At 42.2% G+C, this 25,598-nt stretch overlaps 2 protein-coding genes across 2 annotated transcripts; both read left to right on the top strand.

The window, feature by feature from the left end:
* Positions 1-97: 97 nt before the first annotated feature.
* Positions 98-8,100, top strand: LOC310819174 (complement factor B-like). The gene is made up of 19 exons (XM_083690418.1): positions 98-213; positions 1,604-1,686; positions 2,055-2,249; positions 2,389-2,574; positions 2,779-2,952; positions 3,148-3,240; positions 3,331-3,473; positions 3,734-3,866; positions 3,965-4,090; positions 4,339-4,434; positions 5,418-5,555; positions 5,669-5,775; positions 6,087-6,225; positions 6,437-6,578; positions 6,671-6,747; positions 6,887-6,987; positions 7,281-7,407; positions 7,599-7,648; positions 7,742-8,100. The coding sequence occupies exons 2-19, from the start codon at positions 1,626-1,628 to the stop codon at positions 7,910-7,912; spliced, it is 2,259 nt and encodes a 752-aa protein (XP_083546544.1). The 5' UTR covers positions 98-213; positions 1,604-1,625; the 3' UTR covers positions 7,913-8,100.
* Positions 8,101-9,337: 1,237 nt separating this feature from the next.
* Positions 9,338-24,817, top strand: LOC310819173 (venom factor-like; the record flags this gene model as incomplete). Its single annotated transcript, XM_083690417.1, has 37 exons — positions 9,338-9,412; positions 9,720-9,882; positions 10,124-10,194; positions 10,299-10,393; positions 11,066-11,148; positions 11,251-11,338; positions 11,677-11,791; positions 12,118-12,256; positions 12,664-12,779; positions 12,954-13,238; positions 13,408-13,605; positions 13,707-13,868; positions 14,119-14,245; positions 14,613-14,684; positions 14,830-15,030; positions 15,541-15,652; positions 15,966-16,051; positions 16,265-16,407; positions 16,503-16,689; positions 17,551-17,754; positions 18,373-18,451; positions 18,538-18,694; positions 18,837-18,929; positions 19,098-19,257; positions 19,416-19,573; positions 19,701-19,874; positions 19,985-20,044; positions 20,221-20,305; positions 20,732-20,789; positions 20,999-21,086; positions 21,893-21,982; positions 22,309-22,414; positions 22,944-23,036; positions 23,635-23,712; positions 23,844-23,927; positions 24,041-24,182; positions 24,673-24,817. 37 exons carry the CDS (start codon positions 9,338-9,340, stop codon positions 24,776-24,778), a joined length of 4,533 nt encoding a protein of 1,510 aa, XP_083546543.1. The 3' UTR covers positions 24,779-24,817.
* Positions 24,818-25,598: the final 781 nt, after the last annotated feature.

Below are 25,598 nucleotides of genomic sequence, written 5' to 3'. Positions count from 1 at the left end.
AGCGGTTTTGATATAATACATGACTGACTTATGTGGTTTATGGCTGAATTTAACGTATACGTTTAAGAAACACTATTTCTATTCAGCCATTTGTAATCTTAAAACGACTGGTGTTGACGTTAGTGCTACACTTTTCTGTCATGTTGATTGACTAGCGATAGCTGGTGAGCTATCACTAGTTAGGATACGTCTCTCTTTGGAGAGAAAAAAAAGGTCGGCATCTATAAGTTACTTGAACCTGTGAATTTAGCCATTTCTCGCCAGTCCAAATACCCACAGTTGACCAAATAAATTTAATTGTAGCTCACTATTGTCACTCCAATATCTGACACTCGCAAAATGCCAAGAGGGTTACCTAGGCTACTGCATCTGACAGTTGACTGACTCCTGCTGTAAAGTAAACAATAGTTGCGTTACCATCAAACATCTTAATGCACGCAGATGCGCATTTTCTGTAGCCGAATTTTCACGAATGCAGGATAGAATATGTGAATGAGCTGGATGGAAACGCAACCAGTGTTGGGAAGTAACTGAATACATGTATTTGGGATTACGTATTCAGAATACAAAATTATGAGTAACTGTATTTTGTTACAGTTACATTTTCATTGAGTGGTATTTAGAATACAGTTACTTTGGTCAATTGTAGGGGTTACTTTTGGAATCCTATTTTATATGAATTTCTGGGCTTTTTGAACTCAAATTCTGACATTTCTTTTGTTTTTCAATGTCTTTAAATTAAAACAAATGTTTTAATACATAATTAATGTTTCTTGGTGAATGAGAATGTTAAGGTATTAATCTGAAAGGTAAAACCAGCGTAATTTAACCCAACGGCCTTTGTGCCCTGTCATGTGGCCTTTGTGCCCTTAAAAAAAATGTGAACGGGAAGGCCAAATGGCCTTGCCCCTAAAATGACGAAATTCCAAGCCTGACGCACAGTCAACTTATCCTGGCTATTTTCTTTGTTCTTGTATCCATCTTTAGGCTTTTGAACAATGATTTATCCCACTGCTGCCTAATATTGTGTTCTACCGGTTCAGTTGGAAATATGTACGATTTGTGCAATAAACAAAACACTATGTCGCTGGTTTTGTTGTTATTCTTTACTTTTAATGTTCTCATGGATAGAAAACATGTTCTGTTTTATATCAAGGAAAAGAACTAACTGTGACCGTAGTTTGCATTAGGCCAGTAAAAGGTCTGGAGAATCCCCATGGAGAATCCCCATTAAAAGTGTAATTTTTGCCCCAAAAGTTCCAGAGAATTAGAAAGTTAATGTTCCCTCTGGGGTTAATAAAGTGCTTTTCCATAGACTGAATCACAGCAGTTGTTTACTCAGTGATTGATATGAAAGAGGAGGCTAACACTGTCATAATGTACGTAGAAGTACAACCTAAAACATATCTAAGAGTTAAATACTAGCCAAAGTAAAGTTTACTTAGATTTCTGGGATTTGCTGACACACTTCTGCGTCTGTGTTTGAGTAGTGGTTAAACAGTGACAGTATTATTGATATTGAGTTGCTACATCCTCACCATAGTATCCATAGGTCGTGTATTTGTGCCCTGAAAGCACACCAACTCAAATCTTGTCTCAACAGCTGCAACTCCTTAAACAGAGGGATGGAACCTTCCATAAACTGGACTCTAATATGTACCTTACTCCTCTGTGTTTTCTGCACTGGTAAGTAAGAGAAAGAACAGTATTGTATCTTCCAATGTTTTGGAGTTGCTGCTATCCGTCTACCAATGCTATGATGACAATAACAATTGTGATCATGTGACTGGATTAATAAACCCTGAAATGTGCAGCATCATTTCAAACTGTAAAGACGTATCTTTGTACTGTAGACTTACCTTTAATTGGTATCTGTTTGGTCACCTTCAGCAAACCTTATTCAATCAACTAAAGTGAGAGTTGCTCAGTGAGCTCAACCTTGACCGTCAAAATAAAAGCTTCTCTCACAGCTCAGACTAAACAGCAAAACCAAGCTCTACAAATTTCACAGCATACTCTCTCTCTCTCTCTCTCTCTCTCTCTCCCTCCCTCAGCTGACTCCTCTGAGGGGGTTTCCTGCAGTACAGATGGCATGTCCATCAGAGGAGGGGAGTACAGTCTCTCCAACAGCACCAATATGGGCAGTGAGCTGTTGTACCACTGTCCCAACGGTTATTACCCATCTCCTTACCGTCACCACAAGTGTCTCGACTTTAATGGGTGGTACCCAAGGCCACGTTCTCAAGGCAGTGAGTGCAAGAGTAGGTATCGTGAAATTATATAAACATCCATGTAATCAATCCATGCTGTCCAAGTTGTTTGTCTAAGTTGTATAACAATACCAACCATGGACTCTCACACTCATCGTTTCTCATCCCACCCACCCAGTCATGACATGTCCTGATCCCATGGTGATGCTAAATGGCCGGGTGTCTCCTGCTGAAGCTCGGTATGAATTCGGAAATCAGATCACGTGTGAGTGTGATGACGGTTACACTTTCCGGGGCTCAGCCACAAGAACCTGCCAAAGTAATGGGAAGTGGAGTGGGTTCACCCCCATCTGCGATGCTGGCTGTAGGTGACCTCTAACCAATCACCAATCACAATCTCTGTTGGAGTCATATGTTTTTCTCACCATAATTCTGAATGAATTAACCATTTAATTCAATTTCTTTGTTTCTGCCTTTCTATTGTTCCCTTCTCCACTTCCCTTCTCCACTTCCACGTCTCCTTGTCCCCTTGTTCCCTTATCTCTTACCTGGAACCCTCCCACCCCAGCTGGTTATTGTAGTGACCCGGGCGTCCCTCCCGGGGCCGAGCGCTATGGTAACCAGTTTGAAATAGGTGACAGGGTGACGTATATGTGCTCCTCGGGACTCAAGCTGCTGGGCTCCAAGGAGAGGATGTGCCTGGAGAACGGACGCTGGTCTGGCACTGAACCAGCCTGCAACAGTAAGGCACAGCCAACTTATCCTGGTTACATATTGAGGGTTCCACATTATCCTGGTTTATACACATTGAGGTTACCTTTTGCTTCATAGAGCAGGTACTGTACACAGTATGAGACCATAGTACGCTCTTCTTTGATGCTGCACTACTATAAATGTTGCAAAACGTTACCCACAGTCCTTACCATCTATCTCACAGGTAAACACAGCTATGACACCATAGAGGAGGTGTCCAAATACTTCTCTGCCTCTCTGGATAATCGACTAAGTCTATCTGGCCTGAATTACAATGGTTAGTATCCACCAACCTTGTTTGGTAAAACCTACTGTTCCTTGTGTGTATGTGGAATCTGTAGCAATGGCGTCTGACATTGTCTTTCAGTTGATGGGCAACAAGTTCCAAAGTCCGTCCGGATGAAGCAGGGAGGCAAGCTCCATATCTACATTGCTCTGGATACTTCGGGGAGCATTGGCGAAAATAACTTTACTGTGGCCAAAAAGTGTGCCTCAGCCCTCATAGACAAGGTACAGGATAGTAGACTATTTCTTTATTGAATCGCTTATTTGAGTATGGGGCATCTGCAATTGCATGGACACATTGAATTACAGTAACAAGTCAGATACTGTATGCAAGCCATCTCTTAAAGGTATACAGTTCACTTCCTGTCTTGCTACACTTAGCATTGGATAGATAATGAAGTCAACCGATTTCTATAGAATGAAGTCAACATTTTGAAAAACACAAAAGCTCCTCCCACCTCTCCTCTCCATTCTTGTCTGTGCAGATCTCCTATTTTGAAGTCACCCCAAAGTATGGCATCCTGAGCTTCGCTTCCAAGGTCACTGAGATTGTTAATATCCTTTCTAATTCCTCACATGAAGGCCTTTTAGAGAAAGTGGAAAAGCTGAGTTACACAAGTAAGGATAAGGAGTTTTATTTTCTCTGACTGATGTAGTCTTGTTTGTTGAAATGCTCCATGAAGATTTTTGATGGCATTGCTTTTTCTTCATGACAGATACACCATTTGGTACTGGAAGTAACCTTGCAGGGGCATTCAGGCTGATCCGTGAGAAGATGGCTTTCTTGAAGGAGAAAAAGGAGCTGAAAGGCACCTACCAGGCCATTTTTATGTTTACAGATGGTAATGTTGTGATGTGTGTGTGTGCGTGTGTGTGTGTGTGTGTGTGTGTGTGTGTGTGTGTGTGTGTGTGTACTTGCATGTGTGTATATATGTATTCTGATGCTGCACTATAAAAGCCATATACTATATATTATATACAGAATAAACAGTTTTTTCAAATGCCAGTTGCAAAACTACTCATGACAACTACTGTAGTGTTGGCCTTTCAAATGAAGGAAATGATTTCGAGTTGTGCAACTTCCCTGCAGGAAAGGTTAACGTTGGAGGGAGTGCAGCGCCCACTGTTGACAAGATTAGGAACCTAATAAAAGATGTAAATGGCAAAGACTGGCAGGAATATCTTGGTAAGATCTATAGCTACCCTTCTGTTGTACATGCATTTTGTATTTAGATTCACAGAGAGGTGGAGGTAGTTATCTGAGGACCCGAACCCAAACCGGTGTGTAAACCCTAACCCAAACCTGTGTGTATTACAATGAGCCTGTCCTCTGATTTCTGCCTCCACCTACCGCCCCTGACCTCAGCCCCTGACAGAAACACCTCAGCCCCTGACAGAGACACCTACCGCCCCTGACAGAGACACCTCAGCCCCTGACAGAGACACCTACCGCCCCTGACAGAGACACCTACCGCCCCTGACAGAGACACCTCAGCCCCTGACAGAGACACCTACCGCCCCTGACAGAGACACCTACCGCCCCTGACAGAGACACCTACCGCCCCTGACAGAGACACCTACCGCCCCTGACAGAGACACCTCAGCCCCTGACAGAGACACCTACCGCCCCTGACAGAGACACCTACCGCCCCTGACAGAGACACCTACCGCCCCTGACAGAGACACCTACTGCCCCTGACAGAGACACCTCAGCCCCTGACAGAGACACCTACCGCCCCTGACAGAGACACCTCAGCCCCTGACAGAGACACCTACCGCCCCTGACAGAGACACCTACCGCCCCTGACAGAGACACCTCAGCCCCTGACAGAGACACCTACCGCCCCTGACAGAGACACCTACCGCCCCTGACAGAGACACCTCAGCCCCTGACAGAGACACCTACCGCCCCTGACAGAGACACCTCAGCCCCTGACAGAGACACCTCAGCCCCTGACAGAGACACCTACCGCCCCTGACAGAGACACCTACCGCCCCTGACAGAGACACCTCAGCCCCTGACAGAGACACCTACCGCCCCTGACAGAGACACCTCAGCCCCTGACAGAGACACCTCAGCCCCTGACAGAGACACCTACCGCCCCTGACAGAGACACCTCAGCCCCTGACAGAGACACCTCAGCTGCTTTTGTATCTTCTCTCTTTCAGATATCTATGTTTTCGGTGTGGGAGGAGAAGTGAACGATGAAGAGATTGATAAACTGGTGTCAAAGAAGTCAGACGAGCGACACTCCTACAAACTGAGGACCGACACTGAGCTGACATCTTTGTTCAATAAAATTATAGGTCAGTGTTACTGTTGGATGATTTAGCTAGTATATAGCCTATGTCTTAGTAAGTGCACATGGGTGCATTTTGATATGTGGATATGCATTTGTGTCTCTATTGTCTCTCTGTAGATGAGAGCAACAGTATAGGTCTCTGTGGACTATCCTGGGATCTGGATGATTCCTTAACGTCATCAAAGCGCCTTAGATACCCTTGGCTAACCACCATCTCTGTCACAGTGAGTAGTGGACACAGCAGGGTTGGGGGCAATTTGATTTGAATTTTGTCAATTCAGGAAGTAATTTGATTGGACAAACGTTGGATGCAAAAAGCATCTTGTTTTCAGTTTATTGAAAATTGTCTGAATTGAAATTCAACTGACCCCAACCCTGGGACACAGTACCTGATCAATGTCAAAGTTACACCACAGGTCACCACACCAGGCAAAGTACTATTAATTCTGATACCAGCATGGACAATACCATGAAATCAACCACCTGTTCTCCGCTTTCTACCTCTCTCTCTCTCCCTCGCCCTCTTTCTTCCCAGAGACCAGAGTATAACCAGGAATGTATGGGCGCTCTGATTACTCCTCAGTTTGTCCTCACGGCGGCTCACTGCTTTGGCATTAACAAGGCCAGCGACGACTTATCAGAAAAGGGTATTAGCGTGAAGGCATACGACCAAGGTACTGTGCGCGCCTTTCAACGACTGATAGGGAATGTCACAATTCTTTCTTTGTCATCATTATTACACAATAGCTCTCTAAAAAATGATCGGCAATTATCGTCTTCAATTTAATATTAAAGCTTCAAGTGTGTTAGAGCTGTGGCTGGAACAAAAGCCTGCACACAGTGCTCCGTTGGTTAAAGAGAATATGTGTGTGATCCAATTTCCAGTCAAGAAGTTGGGTCAGCGACCGATCATTCATCCAGATTATGACATCTTTAAGAAGAAGGGGAAAGGGACGGATGAGTTTTATGACTATGACGTGGCTCTCTTGAAGCTGGAGAAACCAGTCAACATCTCCATTCATGTCAGGTGAGTCAGTGCATGTACGATCACCAAAACATGGCATGGTCTGTGGAAATGGGAGACGAAGTGGCTGAGAGGAATGTGGCTGTATTTTGCAGGCCGATCTGTATTCCCTGCACCAAGTCCTCCATTCGTGCAGCAGGTTTATCTAAATCAACCACCTGTAAGGCCCAAGGTGAGAGATATTACTGTTTACATGCATTATCTTATACATTGAAGTTTATCATATTCATACGTGCACTGACATAAGTACAAATATGGGCAGTTAAACACACCCATACAGTGACTGATGCTCGTTATGTCTCTTTCCCCAGAGGAATTCCTTTTGAATCAGGACCTTGTAGAAGCCAGATTCATGTCTGAATCAAAGGGTGATATCTACGACAAGGATGTTATAATCAAACTGAATGCCATGGTAAGAAAGTGTGTGTGTGTGTGTGTGTGTGTGTGTGTGTGGGTGTGTGTGTGGGTGTGTGTGTGTGGGTGGGTGTGTGTGTGTGGGTGGGTGGGTGTGTGCGGGTGTGTGCGGGTGGGTGTGTGTGGGTGGGTGTGGGTGTGTTTGTGTGTGTGTGTGTGTGGGTGTGTGTGGGTGGGTGGGTGTGTGTGGGTGTGGGTGTGTGTGGGTGTGTGTGGGTGTGCGTGTCTGCATGTGTATGTTTTGACTGTAACTCATCTTTTGAAAATGATTCTCGATTCCCGACTCCACAGAGGGAGACGTGTAGAAAGGATGCAGAGAACGCAAAGGGCGTTCAAGACTACGAGGAGGCTGTGACTGGAAACTTCCTGTGCACAGGAGGGTTGACAGGGAGACACGCTGAGAAAGTGGCCTGTAAAGGTAGGTGTGCCATCAGAATCAATCAGTATACTGTATCATTAAGCAAATGTTTCACTACTGAGGTGGAATATCAAATCAATGTAAAAGAAACAGAATGCCTCAAGCTTATCTTGTACATGAGAATACTATTTAAAGTTCTGCTTCATTTTGGCATATTACACATTCTATTGTACCACATTCTATTGCTGTAGGTGACTCTGGTGGGGCCCTATATCTGACAAAACCGAAACGTCATATTCAGGTGAGTCTAACTACTTTTGCTGACATATAGCAATGCTATATTTCTATTTTGACTTTGACCTGTCATTGCCATTACATTACTCCTTTGCCTCAGGTTGGTGTCATCAGCTGGGGGGTTGTGGACCTGTGTAGGAATGATCCTGTGCCCTCTTCAACCGCAACTTCTAGAGATTACCACATCAATCTCTTCCGGGTACAAAAGTTCCTCAAGGACAACCTGGGAGATGAAAACGCTGATTATGCGCCTCTGAAATTTGTAGACTGATTAAAACAGCTGCATATTTACTGTATACAACATGAATATTACAGTTTTAATAAGACGCACATATACAGACACACACTCAGCAGAACAACATCATTAAAGTTCCTAAATGTGAACCTGCAATCATAATAATAATAATAATAACAATAATAACAAGAAGAAGAAGAAGAAATGCAATTTTGTGTGCAATGTTTATTATAATGGGAAGTAATTGAAGAATTGTTGTTTTATCAAATGTTGCATAAATACAGTATGTCATCCGAAACTCCTGCTCCACTGGTCTATGTCACTCATAACCATCATTCCCACTATTCTTCCCTAAGCTTGTCATAAGGGCTTTTACAACAATGCTCTTGGCATTGACATGGTTGTATGTTGTGGTTTCATCAAAGTCACAATAGTGTTTCACTCCTCAATCACTTCTAATGTTAAAACTAAAGGCCAGTAAATCTCTTTACAAATACTGTAAGACTGCTGGTTGGAGGTTGTTTGTTTTTTTGCTTTTTATTGGAGAAAAGCACAATGGACACAGCGCCAGGTTAACATCACCATTTTTCTGCTGGTTGGAGGTTGTCTTTTAGTAGGATGTGGACTATGGGGTAACATTTGCATTGATTTTTGAAAGAGCTTAAACCTTCAGACTTTATTTAGAGAAAATTCCAACAGTTTACGGGAAGGAGGTGGATGTTCTGGTTAATTATTCACCAATGTTTGTGTTGAAAAGGCCAGTGTCAATATAACAAACAAGGTCATCATTCTTAAGAGGTCCTCGGTCACATGGTCATAGAAGCACCGTATATATGTGGGAGTATCACAGGGGAGCAAGCACTTCTTCTGGACACTGCAGGCACCATGGGGAGTTCAGACCTCCTCCCACCTCTCTTGTTGCTCCTGTCCGTCTGCTGCTCATGTCTGGGCCAACCCTCGTAAGTCTTCTCCCTCTCTCTGAACCTTGGGGGCTTTACACACTACAGAGCCGACCTGAATCATACTGTGCTGACTCTGATGTTTTCCTTTCACATAATCCTTTTTAGCTCTGTTTCGGCAACTATAGTGGATGCATTGCTTAACCAGGCCAGCCCAGTACATCTTGTCTTAGCTCAGTTCAGCTCTATAGTAAAAAATGAGGGTTTAGACGTTATGTTGTGTCATGCCTGGATGTGGTCATGTAAAAGATCATACTCATCATAGATAGTGCACTGGATTGGAGGGTACTCAAATCACCGTGAATCCTTATATTAATAAATATGAATGGATGGACACTGTTCTTCTAATGTTTGTTGAGGTAGGAAATGTTTTGCAGATTCTTTATCAAAATTGTATTTTTGGGGCTTGATTTTACTGTAAAGGCTTTCAAGGTGGTTTGGGACATGTGATCTGTGGGTGGTGTGTCACGGAGTTGCACTTCCTTGCTGTTGCAGCTCTATGATGGTAGCCCCGAACATCTTCCGGGTCGGCAGTCAGGACAACGTTGTATTCCTGGAGGGAAACACACCAGGACAGGTGACCATAACTGTGAAAGATTTTCCTAAAAAAAAGTCAAAACTCTATGAAGGAAAAGAAACACTTGACAACAACCAGCAGGCCCTGCATCAAATAAAGGTAATCACAGATTTTTTAATTTCTCATGCATTTCACATGCTACTAGGATAGTTTATTTACTTACCAGACCTTTCCCAGGTTCAGAGCTACAATAGAAACGCCTTAATTCGCTACTGCTCACTTGCTGTCTATATTTAATGTGCTGTGTCTCTGTCTGTCTCTTTCTTTCTCTCTCTCTCTCTCTTTCTCTCTCTCTCTCTCTTCGCAGCTTAGCCCAAGCTCGTTCGACGCCAATGTAAAGGGTAATCAGTATGTGGCTGTGGAAGCAGATATCAATGGCCAAGTGCTGGAGACAATTGTTTTGGTGTCCTTCCAGTCTGGTTACGTCTTCCTGCAAACAGATAGACCCATCTATAACCCTGGAGAAGACGGTAAATGAGCAGCAATACCAAAGCTATATCTAGTGCACCATATTCATCATGCCCCATCTAATGATATCAAAATACTTCATAGTGCATTGTAAGACTTATAAGCATGTATTACTGCATCATTATATCAGTTATTCAGTTATGGCTTACAAGAGGCCTAAATGTTAGACTATCACAATTAGTTGATAATTGATAAGTAGGTCACAAAATTAGAAAATCAGTAATCTTATTTTGCCTTTTTCAGTAAAGTACAGGATATTTGTCACAAACCTTGAGGCAAAGGCAATGGATGGAATTGTTAGTGTCAGTTTCAAGGTAAGAATGGTAGAATTAAGCAATACTTTGAAGTTTAATGTAACATTCTGTTTTTTTTCATTCATCATCATTAAAATTGTTATTTCATTCTCTGCTCTGAACAGAACCCTGATGGCATTTTAGTCTCACAGAGCTCAACGGGTCTATTGGTCAAGGCTGGATACCATGCCGCCATATTTTCACTCCCATCTATAGTCAAGTAAGATGAATTGTCCTATGATTATCCCAGGTATGTGTGTGTGTGTGTGTGTGTGTGTGTGTGTGTGTATGCGTGTGTGTAATATAATATAATATATGCCATTTAGCTGACGCTTTTATCCAAAGCGACTTACATTGCAGAGAGTGCATACATTTCAGTATATATGGTCCCAGCAGGAATCAAACCCACAACCTAAGCGTTGTTAGCGCCATGCTCTACCAACTTAGCCACAGAGGATGTGTGTGTGTGTGTGTGCGTGTGTGCGTGCGTGCGTGCGTGTGTGCGTGCGTGCGTGCGTGCGTGCGTGCGTGCGTGCGTGCGTGCGTGCGTGCGTGTGTGTGTGTCTGTGTCTGTGTCTGTGTCTGTGTCTGTGCATGTGTCTGTGTCTGTGTCTGTGTCTGTGTCTGTGTCTGTGTCTGTGCATGTGTCTGTGTCTGTGTCTGTGCATGTGTCTGTGTCTGTGTCTGTGTCTGTGTCTGTGTCTGTGTCTGTGTCTGTGTCTGTGTCTGTGCATGTGTCTGTGCATGTGCATGTGTCTGTGTCTGTGTCTGTGCATGTGTCTGTGCATGTGTCTGTGCATGTGCAAAGGGGTTACACAGCCTTGGCACACTTCACTCTATCTATCTATTACATTACGTATCTTTTATGTTTTCTGTGGTCCATGTTCAACAGGGAGGGAACGTGGACCCTGGAGGTGGAACTACAGAGTGAATCTGACAAGGTCTTCAACACCACATTTGATGTGAAGAAGCATGGTGAGACCATCACAAAATCTCATTAATCTCACTCACCTGCTCTTTGACGATCTTTGTCTTAACACATTATGTCATTTGACTGTTTTTTATTGTTGTATCTAGTGTTGCCAACATTTGAGGTGACCCTAACATCAGCAAAGAAGTATTTCCACGTTGAGGACGAGGAGCTTGTAGTGGATTTAGATGTCTCGTGAGTTAAATAAACATTCAATAAAACAACTGATACAAAAACATTGCTCATTGGTAGATGTTATGAGATGAAATGATGCAACAGATGGAAAAGCTTTATACTTGGCTATGACCCGTGACTATGACCCCTGACTATGATCCCTGACTATGACCCCTGACTATGACCCCTGACTATGACCCCTGTCACCTTTCTAACTTCACAGGATCTCTTATGAGCAACTGCCAAACATAATAACCATAAGAATAATCAAATGGACATAACTGTCGTTAATCAAACTGTCGATAATCAAATGGACATAACTGTCGTTCTTTTTTCCCCCACACACGTTTCACTTTCAGGTACTTCTCTGCTGGTGATGCTGTAGTTGAAGGCGCTGCTTATGTAACCTTTGGATATGTAGACAAAGGCAACCGCATCCAGTTCACCACATCACTACAAAGACTTGAATTAAGGGTAGGAGGGTTTTATGTTTATTTGAAGCCTCTTATGAACTGCTAATGAACATAAATAGGTTGCAACACTAATATAAAAGAGAAACAAAAAACATAAATGAATTGAATTCCAATTCAGTAATTGACAAAAGGTCATTAATTGTCAATACATCTAAAAAATGTGGGTATACTTTATGCTCCAATAATCAGTAAACCAACCGTGTGTCTTCTTAATGTTGGAATGTGGAGTTGAATTGGAGTTTCAAAAGACTTCCTGAATCGATGGAATTGAAAAGGAATTCTCCCCAACCCTGATTGACATTTAACATCTTGTTGATTTGATTTTAGAATGGGAGAGCCAAAGCTAAACTGACTACAGCTCACATCATTGGTGCGAGAGCTGTTGACCAAACCAAAAAAATTACCAAAGTCAGTGATATTCTTGGATGCTCCATCTATGCAAGAGCTATTGTCGTCACCAATACAGGTGTGTAAATACTAGACATGCATGTACAATCACACACACACACACACACACACACACACACACACACACACACACACACACACACACACACATTCACACACACACAAAACACATATGCACCAAAAGTGTCAAAAACATCTTTTTACCTTTAACTACATTAACGAAGGCGGTTACAATGGGTGTGCTTAGTTGTTTTAGTGGTTTGCCTTGGCATGGAGCTGCTGCCCGGATGCACACACATACACACACACACACACACACACACACACACACACACACACACACACACACACACACAGCATAGGTTAAGATGAACCTTATCTTCTCCTTGTTGTTTTAGTGGTTTGCCTTGGCATGGAGCTGCTGCCTTAACCTTATCTTCTCCTTGTCTCTGTCTGTGTCTCTAGGCAGTGATATTGTCACAGGAGAGCTCACAGGCATCAAAGTGGTTGATTCTCCATACCTCATTCACTTCACCAAATCCTCCATATATTTCAAACCAGGCCTGCCATTCAATCTTTTTGTGAGTCCTATGGGGGCACAGCACACGGTCAATGTTGATATTGAGAGGATGCTAAAGTTGGCTAACTAAGCAGTGATGAGTAAATGAACAACTAAATTCTCAAATCTCAAAGAACTGATATAACCCTGTCTCTCTCTCTCTCTCCCCCCTCTCTCTCTCTCTCTCTCTCTCTAGGTATACTTGACAGACACATCTGGGTCCCCTGTGGAGGACATGTACATTGAGTGTGATGGCAAGAAATACAGGACAGACAGACATGGAATAACTGTTATCTTCATCAACACTGTAAAAAACGACCTAAGTAAAGAAGTAGTAGTAAAAACAGCTGATATTAATTTGAAAGCCAATCACCAGGCAAAGAAGGTGGTCACACTTAAACCAGCTGCGACAAAGACAATCAAAGAGTACCTCCACCTTTCTGTCAACAAACCTGTTTATAAAAGGGATGAAGATGTTACAGTTACCCTCAACTCCCTTGGCGCAAACCAGCAAAACTTTTTCCGAGATGGCTTCATTTCATACATGGTAAATGGTTTATATGCCTGCAAACTAAATCAAGCACAGATAAGTATTTCCAGTACGTGCTCAGTGTAACCCTCCTTTCCTCCCATTCTAAATGGTCTATCAGGTGGTCAGCAAAGGGAATATTATCCAGGTTGGCAGATGGAAGACAGGCGGTCAACAGGTGATCCAACAGACCATCAAAGTATCTCCAGACATGCTGCCCTCCTTCCGCCTGCTGGCTTTCTACATGGTGCCAGGTCAGATAAGGGATGTTGTCACTGATTCCGTATGGGTGGATGTGGAAGACCAGTGTATGGGACAGGTAACCCTGGATCCCTTGCCTTTATACATTTGGACAATTAGCTAAGTGTTTTCTCAGGACCTTCTGAATGCTTTTTCCGTCTGTTCATGTCTGATTTTCAGCTCGAATTGTCAATAATAAAATCCAATTCACGCGTAACATACAGACCAAAGGAGAAGTTTAGCGTACGGATAAAAGGAGACCCAGGTGCCACGGTTGGCCTGGTGGCGGTCGACAAGGCTGCATATGCGCTGAGCAAAGAGGGGATTCTCACCCAGTACAAGGTGACTCGAGGTCTTTTCTCATTCTATTCTGCGTGTTGAGAAGAGCGGAAGTGCCACAATTGTGTCTGTTGAGATGGACAAGACAAACATAATTTATTAAAGTCTACTTTACTAGACTGCACATCATTTTACTCAACTTTACTGTATTCCATTTAACTTATCTATACTCTACTGTACTCTATTAGACACAACGTGATTCTTCTTCACTTCACTTTAAGACATCCCCTGTCTCTCTCTGTCCCTCTTTCAGATCTGGGATGAGGTGGAGAGGAGTGACCTAGGTTGTACAAGGGGAGGAGGGAAAGACAATATGGCTGTCTTCTCAGATGCTGGCCTCGTTTTCACGTCCAATCAAGAAAAAACATCACCTAGACAGAGTATGAGCTACGCAGACTAAATGATATCCTGTTACACATAGTATTGAATCAACAATGTACTACAGTCATTTAGAATGATGAGTAGACATACAGTAGGCTTGTTAGGCTTGGGACGCCAAATCAATTTTGGATAGAGAATCAAGAACTTGCAGCGGTGTAGACTCATCAGTAATATATCACCCATACCACTCATAATATATATTTTTTCTGTAATCAAGATTAGGCAATTGTTTATTACTTTATTACAATGTTTATTACTTTATTACAATGTTTATTACAATTGTTTATTACTTTATTACAATGTTTATTACTTTATTAAAATGTTTATTACTTTATTACATCCAGTTGCTTTTCAAATGCCTCTTAGGTTTCAGCTGTAATGTAGACACACCTAAAAGGAAGCGACGTGAGTCTTTACAGCAGGCCAAAGAGGAACTTGGTGAGTGAGCATGGGCTGAAAGAAGACAGAAAATCTCATTCACACAACGTGTTTTGTGTTTATGTTATGTTATGTTATGTTATGTTATGTTATGTTATGTTATGTTACAGTATTTTATCTTATGTGATGTGATGTTTTTCCAAAGCAAAGAAGTATGCAGAGGATACTATGGAGAGGCAATGCTGTTATGATGGCATGATGAACTTTCCTTTGGACTACTCGTGTGAGAAGCGTTCCATTTTCATCACAGAGGGACAGAAGTGTGTGGAAACCTTCCTACACTGCTGTCAAGGGATCCAGAAAGATAAGAAGCACTTCAGCATCCCAGAACTGATCCTTGCTCGCTGTAAGGGCATTCTCATTCTCTCACTCTGTCTGCCTCCCTCACCCTCTCCCTCTCCCTGCCTCCCTCACCCTCTCCCTCTCCCTGCCTCCCTCACCCTGCCTTCCTCACCCTCTCCCTGCCTCCCTCTCCCTGCCTCCCTCACCCTCTCCCTCTCCCTGCCTCCCTCACCCTCTCCCTCTCCCTGCCTTCCTCAACCTCTCCCTCTCCCTGCCTCCCTCACCCTCTCCCTCTCCCTGCCTCCCTCACCCTGCCTTCCTCACCCTCTCCCTCTCCCTGCCTTCCTCAACCTCTCCCTCTCCCTGCCTCCCTCTCCCTGCCTCCCTCACCCTCTCCCTCTCCCTGCCTCCCTCACCCTGCCTTCCTCACCCTCTCCCTCTCCCTGCCTCCCTCACCCTCTCCCTCTCTCTATTTCCCTCTCATTCTCTGCCACACATACAGTATACAGCACATACTTTAAACTGTACTAGCCACGTGATGAAGTCATACTTGGTCTTTCCCTTTTTCTTGAAGCTGATGAACAATACAGTGATGAAATGGCGGAAAATATTGTTATCCGCTCCAATTTTGATCCCAGCTGGATGTGGTTCATGAAAATACTGAGTGGCAACGCCAATAATCAAGGGTAATAAGACAACATTTTTTAATAATTGGCCATTGTCAAGCTCTAACCAGGGAATCTTGTAGATATTCAAAGTCCTTCCCAAATCCAAGCAGTGTTTATCCACAGGCATATGCATCTGTCATAGTTGCTATCAAGATACTGTATCATGCATCTACTTATAATGGAGTAGTAGTCTGGCTTTCCTTGACAGCTTAGAGTAACCTTCCACTGTATCCTGCTGATCCCACTAAAGCTACACCTCATATCTCTGATTATATGTGGAAATTGACATTCCTCTCACATTCTCTGGCTGACTCGTATCTATTTCTATCAGTATTGTTGAATTTGAAAAGCCTGATGTTCTGCAAGACTCCATCACAACGTGGCTGGTTCTGGGTACCAGCACCTCAGACACCAAAGGTAGGTGGCTCCTGTCTTTAGTAACCATCATCAGATACCTGTTTCCTAATGTTTCTATTTACAGTATATGCCATTTAGCAGCTCTTTTATCACCTAAAACGATTTACAACAGTGAGTGCATCAATTTTTTGTTAACATGGTTCCAGAGGGAATCGAAACCACGCATTGCCAACTGAGACACACAGGGCCCACACACTGTTTTTCCCTTTGCAGGAGTGTGTGTAGCAGAGCCCGTGGAAATGACAGTTGAAAAAAAATTCTATGTGGACCTCCGCATGCCATACTCTGTAGTGAACAGAGAGCGTGTGCAGCTCAAAGTAGTTATACACAACTATCTAGACATAGACGTTGACGGGGTAAATATCATAAACTCAACTCTAGACAATGTATCAATGTAAAAATCTATGAATCAGTAGGTGGTCACTGACTGCTGTCTTCTTCTCCCCTTAAGCTCACTATGACAGTGAAGGGTAGTGAAGATCTGTGCCTTACAACAAGCGAAAAAGGAATGTATAAACAGAGAAATATAGCTGTGGACAGGAGTAGTCAGAAAGTATTATACATCACGGTCATTCCTATAAAGCCAGGCAAACACCCAATCGAAGTTAAGATCTACAACCTTGATGGAGATGGAGACGGTGTCAGGAAATCTCTCCTGGTTGTGGTGAGACTCAGACGGCCCACAGGCTGCACATCACTCATTCTCTCAGTTTAGTTAAGCATGCATAAAGTACGTCTGTTACTCATCTTTCTCTCTCTCTCTCCCTTTCTCTCTGTGTGTTCTTATATTGCAGCCTGAAGGAGTGGAGGAATACCAACCAAAGATAATTATTTTGCAGCCTTCTGATAATGTTTTTAAAGGTGAGGTAGACCCTCTTGGACACCAACATGGTTAATTGTTTGTACATGTTCTCAATCTTACTCCTTCGCTTTTCCTCTCCTCCTTCCCTCTTGCTACCCCACTCCCTGTCTACGTTTTCCCTCCGTGTGACTCCCTCCAACTCTCCCTTCCTTCTCGCCTCCACCTCCTCTTTCTGATTCCCCTTCTCCACCTCCTCTTTCTGATTCCCCTTCTCCATTTCCCCCCTTTCTGCCTTACTCCCCCTCTCTACCGCCACCCTCTCTGATATACAGCTATCTGGGACCTTGGCCTAAAAACTGTCATACACAACACTTACTGAATTATTTTATTGTTGACATGATTTTTGTTGGTTGTTTGTGGTTCATTGCACAGGGAGGCAGGATGGTAATGTTAACATCAATCTGCCAAACATGGTCCCAGACACAACGCCAAGTAGTATCATCACACTACAAGGTAAACCTCAAGTCTCCACTTGTCAACTTGTGTCTAAAGGGAAGCATGCTGTGCTGAAGAGCCAAAGACATGCTCTTTTTTTTCAAAGACATTCTATTTTTTTTCAAACAGTGACGTAAGATTCACTCTGAAAATCAACAGTAGCGTAACACCCTTTCAAACCAAAATGTTCTCTGACCACTAGGGGACCCTCTGGCAAACACGGTGTCCAACTCTATTGGTGGTGCTGTCCTCAAAAACCTTATTCAAATGCCAGGTGGCTGTGTAGAGCAGAACCTGGTCGGTATGACTCCCCCCGTCATTGCTGTACATTACATGGACAACGCCAATGCTTGGGAAGAGGTGGGGGTAGACAGAAGGGCGGAAGCTCTTCGATTTGCTCAGCAAGGTAAATTCGAAAAATCAACTGATTCCTAGTCGCTTTCTGGATCTCCCTATTATCTCCCATAAATAAGCCTAAAACTAAAAATAACTGCAAATATTGTTTGTTGTATATCTTTCTTGTACGTTTCTTGTAGGGCTTTCATTATTCACGGACACTCTTGGGGTTCACAGAACGTTGTCAGAAATCATAGGATTAAAATGCTAGGCCTACAGGAATCTCGGAACCGATTCTGAGAGTGAAAGGTGTGAAAAGGGATGACGGGAAGATGTCCGCAAATTCTTCGCCCCCCTAAAGTTTTAGCTGAAGCACTCACTGAAGCTACTGTTTTTACAATCTGACATGCACAGAATGAGAACATGGAGTTAGCTGTAGATGTTTTCGATGTTATAATTTTGCTGGCGAGCAGTTTTGCCTGATAATTCTGGTTGAAATCACCGCCTCAATTTCGAGCATCACGTTGATTGGTTGATGGAATCCCCCGCCCCGATTCAGTCAGATTCATGTATGGAGAGCATTTACCAATACCTTTTTAGGTCTTATTGAAAGACACTCAGACCTAAATAACTCACTCTCCTCCCCTGTTACATTTGGTTCTATTTCTTGTAATCTTTCCTTCCTCAGGCTACCAAAACCACCTTGCTTACAAAAGACCTGATGATACATATCCTACCTATCGTATAAAAAACAAACCAAGCACATGGTAAGTGCAGTTACTTATCAGACATTATATTACTATGTACGGAGGTATGCAATTATGAACACTGTGTCTCTGTCTTTTGTCCCCAGGGTGACAGCATACACTGCCAAGGTGTTTGCCATGATATATAAGTTTGGGAACGTGGACATTGACAGAGTGTGCAAACCTTTAAATTTCCTTATCAAAAAACAGAACACTGAAGGAAATTTCAAGGAGGAAGCTCCAATCACAAGCAAGTGGCTTGCAGTAAGATTGTCTTCTATTCAAATGTGTGCCCACTTTAAGACATAAAACAAGAAGCAAATGTCAGTCAAACGTGTATGGCCATTCATTTTGAATTGTAGTATTTCTAACTCTGACACAGTGTTGTTGCTCTCTTTATACATAGGGCCAGACTACAGATGTTGGGGGAATTGATCACACTGCTTTTGTTCTGATAGCCATGGAAGAGGCCAGTAAGATCTGTGACAAAAGGGTCCAGGTAAAACTAATGTCAATGATTTTGATGCAACGTTATGTTTGACGTTTGAGTTCATTTTGACATTTTCAATGAAAAGCATTCTTACCTTGTGTTACCGTTAGCATATTGCCACCCTGGTCTAATGTCCCTATTTTTATATCATTCCTCACCTCCATCTGTCTCTTGCAGGGTCTACAGGGGGCCATGCAGAAGGCCTCGGACCACTTATATCGGAATCTTCCCTCTCAGTCCAATGCCTACACTGTGGCCATATCCTCCTATGCCCTGGCACTGTTTAACAAAGACCGCAAAGATACCCTTATTAAAAACTTAGAAAGGACCACCACAGGTAATTCATGAATGTGATAGAACAATCGTCGGCTTTAATTCATTTTCATTTCCTATCCATTTGTATGTGTGTATGTGTCTACATACAGCTTTAGTTACCGGTAGCACTATAGTACATGTTCACCAGGCCTGTGCCCCCCTCTAACTGACTCTCCTCAGGAGGCACCCATTGGGGTGGAAATGATGACAGGGGAGTGGAGGGTACAGGATATGCACTTTTGGCCCTTGTGACACTTGGTGAGCTTAAGAAAGCAGAGCCTGTCAGTAACTGGCTGGTGGCCAGGGGCAGCACACAGGGATCGTTTGGGAACACTCAGGTAACAACACTATGTTAACCCAAAACCATGCACAGGAAATCAAAACTAATCAATGTTTTTAACTAGTTTCTCTCCTTTTCTCCCCCTCACTGCACCCCCCCCCCCCTTCATGGCTCTCTCTCTCCAGTCCACCATAGTAGTATTCCAAGCCCTTGCTCTTTACCTAACAAAGAGCCCCCCCCCCCTCAACAATGATATAAGTGTGAGCTTTTCCCTCACCAGTCCTGTCCGCACAGGCACAAAAAGCAAATTCAGCTGGACGTTAGACCAGAAATCCAATTTCCTGTCACGATCAGATAGGGTGAGTTACATTGGATTAGTGCACCATTATAATGTTTTTGTCTCAAAACATGCAAAGATAGTGTTGTTGCACACCAGTAGTTTTATTGACTATGCTCATGACTGTTGCAGATACCGCAGCTGACGAAATTCTCTTATGAGGCACTGGGGACAGGGAGAGCAACATTGCTGGTGTGTGAGCCTTCGCATGTCAGCTTCAAGTTGTATAACTTTGTACACAGGCTTGCTGAGTTAACCCTAACCCATGTTATTAATGATAGTTTTTTTTCCCCATTTATTGCAATGCTTTTATATCTGAGAAATGTGAGTGAATGCTGTTACTATCTTCATTATCCTGCTCTCTCCAGGTCCTATCAACATACTATAAGAAGATCCTAAAGGAGCAGTTGGTCTGCAGTGGATTTAAGATGAACACTACCATTGAAAAGCTTGGTATGTTTTAACTGTTTTTAAAGAATCACTTTGCTTTTGTCCTTCTCTCTTCTTTGACAATATCAATTGATTTCATTATTTATGATGTGATGTAACTGATCATTTAGCCATCGGTTGAGATACAGATCAATATAGAGTAGTCGCCCCAAGACAATTATCCGTCAAACAAGATGACCCATCCTATTGTCCATTGTCATAAACAAACAACATACAATGGGATGATTTAATTTGAAAATGCCAAAATCACAACTCTCCTTTCAACAGATTCCTCACATTAGCCAATGCAAAACATGGTCCATGGGCTTTAGAGCACAGTTGCTATTACATCTATTTACTGTATTCTGAATACACCTTTTTTCTATGGTTTCTATGGTTTCTATGGTTTTCTGGTTAGTGCATTAAGGGTGTATCTTTTGTGTGTTTCAGATAAAGTAAAAATTCCTGCTGGTGCTTTTGGTGTTTACAAACTGAAAGTCTGTGTGAGGTGAGAATTTAGAGGAACCGTGCACTTCTCTGTGCATGCATAGAAAGATGAACATGATACTGTAGAGGTATTGGTGGCTGATATATATGGTTGTTGAATGACAGTGTGGTAAGTCATAGTTAACCGTTTCTCTCTCTCTCTCTCTCTCTCTCTCTCTCTCTCTCTCTCTCTCTCTCTCTCTCTCTCTCTCTCTCTCTCCCTCAATCTAGTCCACTAGAAGAGACTGACAACCGGATGATCATTCTGGATATTTCTCTTCCCACTGGTTTTGTGCCTGACATGAAGGAACTTGAGCTGGTAATTGCTGTATATCTTGTGTGTATGGTTTTATCTTCAACCAAAGATGTATATAAACCACAGACTTCTATTACTAGACAGTCATATTGGCTCCTCCCAGTTGATTTCAATGGAACATCAATGGAATCCGTCTCAAGAGCGCACCCAGAGGGGTATATTAGAATTGTAATATATTAGAATCGTAATATACCACAATTCTAATATACCACTCTGGGCGTTGCCATTGCCGTGTAGGCCGATTTAGCAAGCGGGTTCATGTCTCCTGAGCGCATACGTATGCGTTGCTATGGCGTTGCTATAGCGCTGCCATGGCTGTGAGTCGAGCTGGGCGAGCGAGGCTGCAGCTGAGGAGCCTGACAGGACAACGTTGTTCATTCTGCCAATGACAGGATTACATTGTGAACGTAATTAAAATCTCTGAATGAGAATAGCTTTTAGTTTCTGCAAAGGCATGCATGCTTATGTTTGGACCAAATAAATATCATGCAAAAGCCTCATGGCAAACTTCATGCCTATTATCGCGTCCAATTTTCGTCTCGTCAAATGTTTGGTAATAGTTGTTGTTGACAAAATGTACCATCTTAATGGTTGTGACCCTGTGTAAAATACACTTTAACTTAATACACTTGAAATATGTAACAATACTCAAAGGAAGCACTGTAAAATATATTCATTTTCATTTTAAGTATCTAAATATGTGCAGCAAAGGACATTATTCATAGATAACAATGAAAACAAATGATCATGAAACCATAAGATGTCAAATGTAGGCTACAATTCCTCTGAATTTCTTCCGTGTTTTGTAGATGTTGACTCGCAAGGACCGTCTGATTAGCTACTATGAACTGAACGGGGAGCTCACTGAGAAAGGATCTCTCATTATCCACATATACGATGTGAGTCACTGGACAACAATATTCATGTACTGGATGTCACTGGAATCATATACTACTAGACCTTAGAATCTCTGTCATTCCTAATCCATGACAAGACCTTTTGTATCCTTATTCTTGATTATTGGCCATTCATATATTCAGAAATGTATAAGTATGATCTTGTATGAGTACAACTACAAACTAGGAGCCTTTACACAGCTTAACAAGACTGATGTCTTTTGCTAAATGTTTTATTTTCAAAGGACTTTAAAGGAGGACACCCACAGATGTAACAACAGATATATTGTAAAGTTGGTTATCTAAAATTCCTTCCTTCTCCCTTTCAGATTTCTGTTGAAACTGATTATTGTGTGCCAGTGACTCTGACTCAAGAATTTGATGTGAGCCTCCTACAGCCTGCTTTAGTAAAGGTGTACTCCTATTACAATAAAGGTGTGTACTAAACCAAGTAAGGTCTCATATGAAAGGGAATACAGTGCAAATGTCATTTAGTAGGATACTAACCCAGGTCAGATCAGGAATAGCTTGTAGTATAGACCCACTCATCAGGGCAAAGCTGTGTTGAGGAGGACAATTATCAGGAGAATTATTTTGCACTGTGGCAGGCTTTTCATCACCTTCCAAACATGTCATCAAGCTTCATTCTGATTGGTGTACCATGTAGACTCTACACAGTTATCCAGTCTGATTGGTATACCATTTAGACTACACAAGTTATCCATTCTGATTGGTGTACCATTTAGACTACACAGTTATCCAGTCTTTGCTACAACAGTTATTGTAACACAACTATGTTCAGACAATCATTTGTAAACAAGTCTGCCTTTCTTTAACAACAGAGGAAACACTGAAAAAAGTAAAGAGAAATTTGAATGGACTTGTAATTACATCATAGCCTTTCATAGGAGGCAGCATACAATGAAAAAAAAACGGGGAAAAACTATTGATATCTCTGTTTCAGACACTCATTCCTGTACCCAGTCCTATGAACCATTTCTACATACCCCAGATGTGGACACTATCTGCAGCAAAGATGGGTGTGCGTGCGTTAACAGTAAGACACATGCTTTACACTTCTTCAACTGTTCATACTGATGGATACTTTTTGGCTCCTGCTGCTACAGTTTTAACTGTTCAATAAGTTTTAATTTCGCCATGTAATATTAACCATATTGATGTTTGGCCATTTGTCATTCATAACTGATTTAGAACAGCCCTGGTTCATCCACTTAGCAGGAAGTGAAAGTACATGCATGGTGTTGTATCTGACATTTCTTCCTCAACGTTATTTTTTTATGTTACCTGTTGGAAAGCAGAGAGTCTCTGCACACTTAAAAAAATGCATACATTTTCAGTGTTACTGTGCTTAGCTTTCAGTCGCAAGAGTTTCCAGTATTGCTCCTCATCTCCTGCACCTTCGCTACTGTCGTGTGCCGTGCGGCAGATCATTTAAGTCTCTGTGTAGCCTGTTTGCCAGATCATTTAAGTCTCTGTGTAGCCTGTTTGCCAGATCATTTAAGTCTCTGTGTAGCCTGTTTGCCAGATCATTTAAGTCTCTGTGTAGCCTGTTTGCCAATCCTCTCCACCATTGGACAACTCTGTTATTTACTGTCCCAACATTGTTCAAGCTCAACCTTCATTCTGTCCGACAGAACATTGTCCGTCCCTGAAGACTGGGCCCTTGAGTAAAGAGGCTCGTGTGCAAGAGGCCTGCGCGGGGACTAATGCTGGTGAAAATAACACTTGCTTGTGGCACATACCCGTATACATTATTACAATGATTAGCCTTTTGGGAACAACAGAGGCACAACAGTGCAACTACATTAAAACCCACTGAAATTCACTCCCTTTCTACTTGCAGTTTACAAAATGAAAGTGGAAGGCATTGTAAACGGGGCGGCTCTGACCACTTATACAATGGAGATTCAAAATATCTATAAAATAGGTAAATAGTGAAACCTTCTTACAAAAAATCATAATGTGTAGCCTCCATTTAAAGGAGATGTAGAAAGAGAATGGTTGACAGATAATTCCCCTAATGCTTATGCTGTCTTCCAGGGGATGATTCAAATGTGGAACCTGGGAAGAAGCGAGTTTTCTATGTTCACCGCAGCTGCATGAAGTCTCTGGGTTTGGAGATCGGGCAGGAGTTAATGGTCATCAACAATCCAGATGACTCAATTAAGCATGATGATGGCGGGTACGTCAGTGTCACAGACATTTCAGTCCCGCATTTACATTTACATTTTTGACATTTAGCAGACGCCTTTATCCAAAGCAACTTACAACAAATACATTTATTTAAGTAAGTGAATCATCTATCCATTAGTCATCATAAGAAAAATAAATCTATGCTAGGACAAGGGGCCATTGGCAGTCACAATGCTTGAAGAAGTAAGAATTACAACAACAACAAAAAAAGATTATTTATTCTATTTATTTATTTACAGTGGAGAAACTGTACAGAAGGGTAGTGGGGTTGAAGAGGTCTTTAGGGGGGGACAGTTAAGATGAAGCCTGAATGTAGCCCGTGTATCTCTCATTTGTTCTATAAGCCATGAAATGACTGCATTTTTGTAGAAAACATTAATTATGGAATGTGTTTGTTATATGTTACACTTCATGTCAAATTAATTATTTGATTAACTTATCTGACTTATTAATTTGTGTTATTTATTTTTTCCCCCAAGGTTTTCCTATGTTCTGTCAGGAAAAACCTGGCTAGAGGAATTTGCATTAGAGGGAGATCAGAAGAAGTTTACGGATGAGATTGTGGTTTCCGGCTGCTTAACTTGAGTTTTGGGAGCTGAATGGGATCCAATTTGTTCTGCACCCCTCTGTGGATGACCCAGACAGTTAACTGTGACATGATGAATATGTGTCCTTTCTGTAGAACAAATGAATGAATCAAATAAAACATGCAACTGAAATTACTACAACATTCATGAATATATTGGTTTACACCGTTTAAAAGTTTAATTATCCATATTAAACCTGCCTCAATATTCCCAGATCTACATGTCTAGGCTAGAGGGTAGGAGGAATGGTTGGGGCCTGCTTTACTTTTAGCTTCTTATTTTTGACCCATGATGTGTGTCGTCACTTCTGGGTCCACACGAAAGTTCTACATTCATTTTTCTCCGTCTGGATTTTTTGGAGTAATTATTATTAATTCAGTGTTCAACGAATGCTTAAAGAAATTTCACACATTGTTATTCTAGCAAGAATCTTCAAAATGTGCGAAAAAATATCTATTTAAAATATGGTCTCGTAACTTTACAACTGTAAAAGTCACAACGGTTGCTCTTCAAGAATACGGGATTCTAAAATCAAATTAGTGATTAATCTGGCAAATTGTTGAACGGGTGGGTTCATGCTTTCAAATTGTTAAAGTGGACACTGATATAATGCCAATGGCAAAATTCGCGAGAAATGTGAAAGTGGACACGGCAAGTATGTGAGCTCCTCGGTATTCGGTACTAGGGGTCAATTTGGAATTAATGGTGCGTTATAATACATCGTAAATACAAGTTTCCCACTCGGAAATAGAGCCAACAAGTCTCCACCCCCTGGTTGGTACCAGAAGTAAGAATGTATACAGGAGATGCTCCATCAG

Source organism: Argentina silus (assembly GCF_951799395.1).
Source record: "Argentina silus genome assembly, chromosome: 18".
Taxonomy (NCBI): Eukaryota; Metazoa; Chordata; class Actinopteri; order Argentiniformes; family Argentinidae; genus Argentina; species Argentina silus.
Note: the sequence above shows the minus strand (reverse complement) of the source record. Positions and strands in the feature narration are given on the sequence as shown.

Coding starts and splice junctions, on each gene's coding strand:
- LOC310819174 (XM_083690418.1), top strand. CDS start 1,626: ATGGAACCTTCCATAAACTGGACTCTAATATGTACCTTACTCCTCTGT. Junction 2,250..2,388: donor AAGGCCACGTTCTCAAGGCA/GTGAGTGCAAGA, acceptor CCACCCACCCAG/TCATGACATGTCCTGATCCC. Junction 2,575..2,778: donor CCCCATCTGCGATGCTGGCT/GTAGGTGACCTC, acceptor CTCCCACCCCAG/CTGGTTATTGTAGTGACCCG.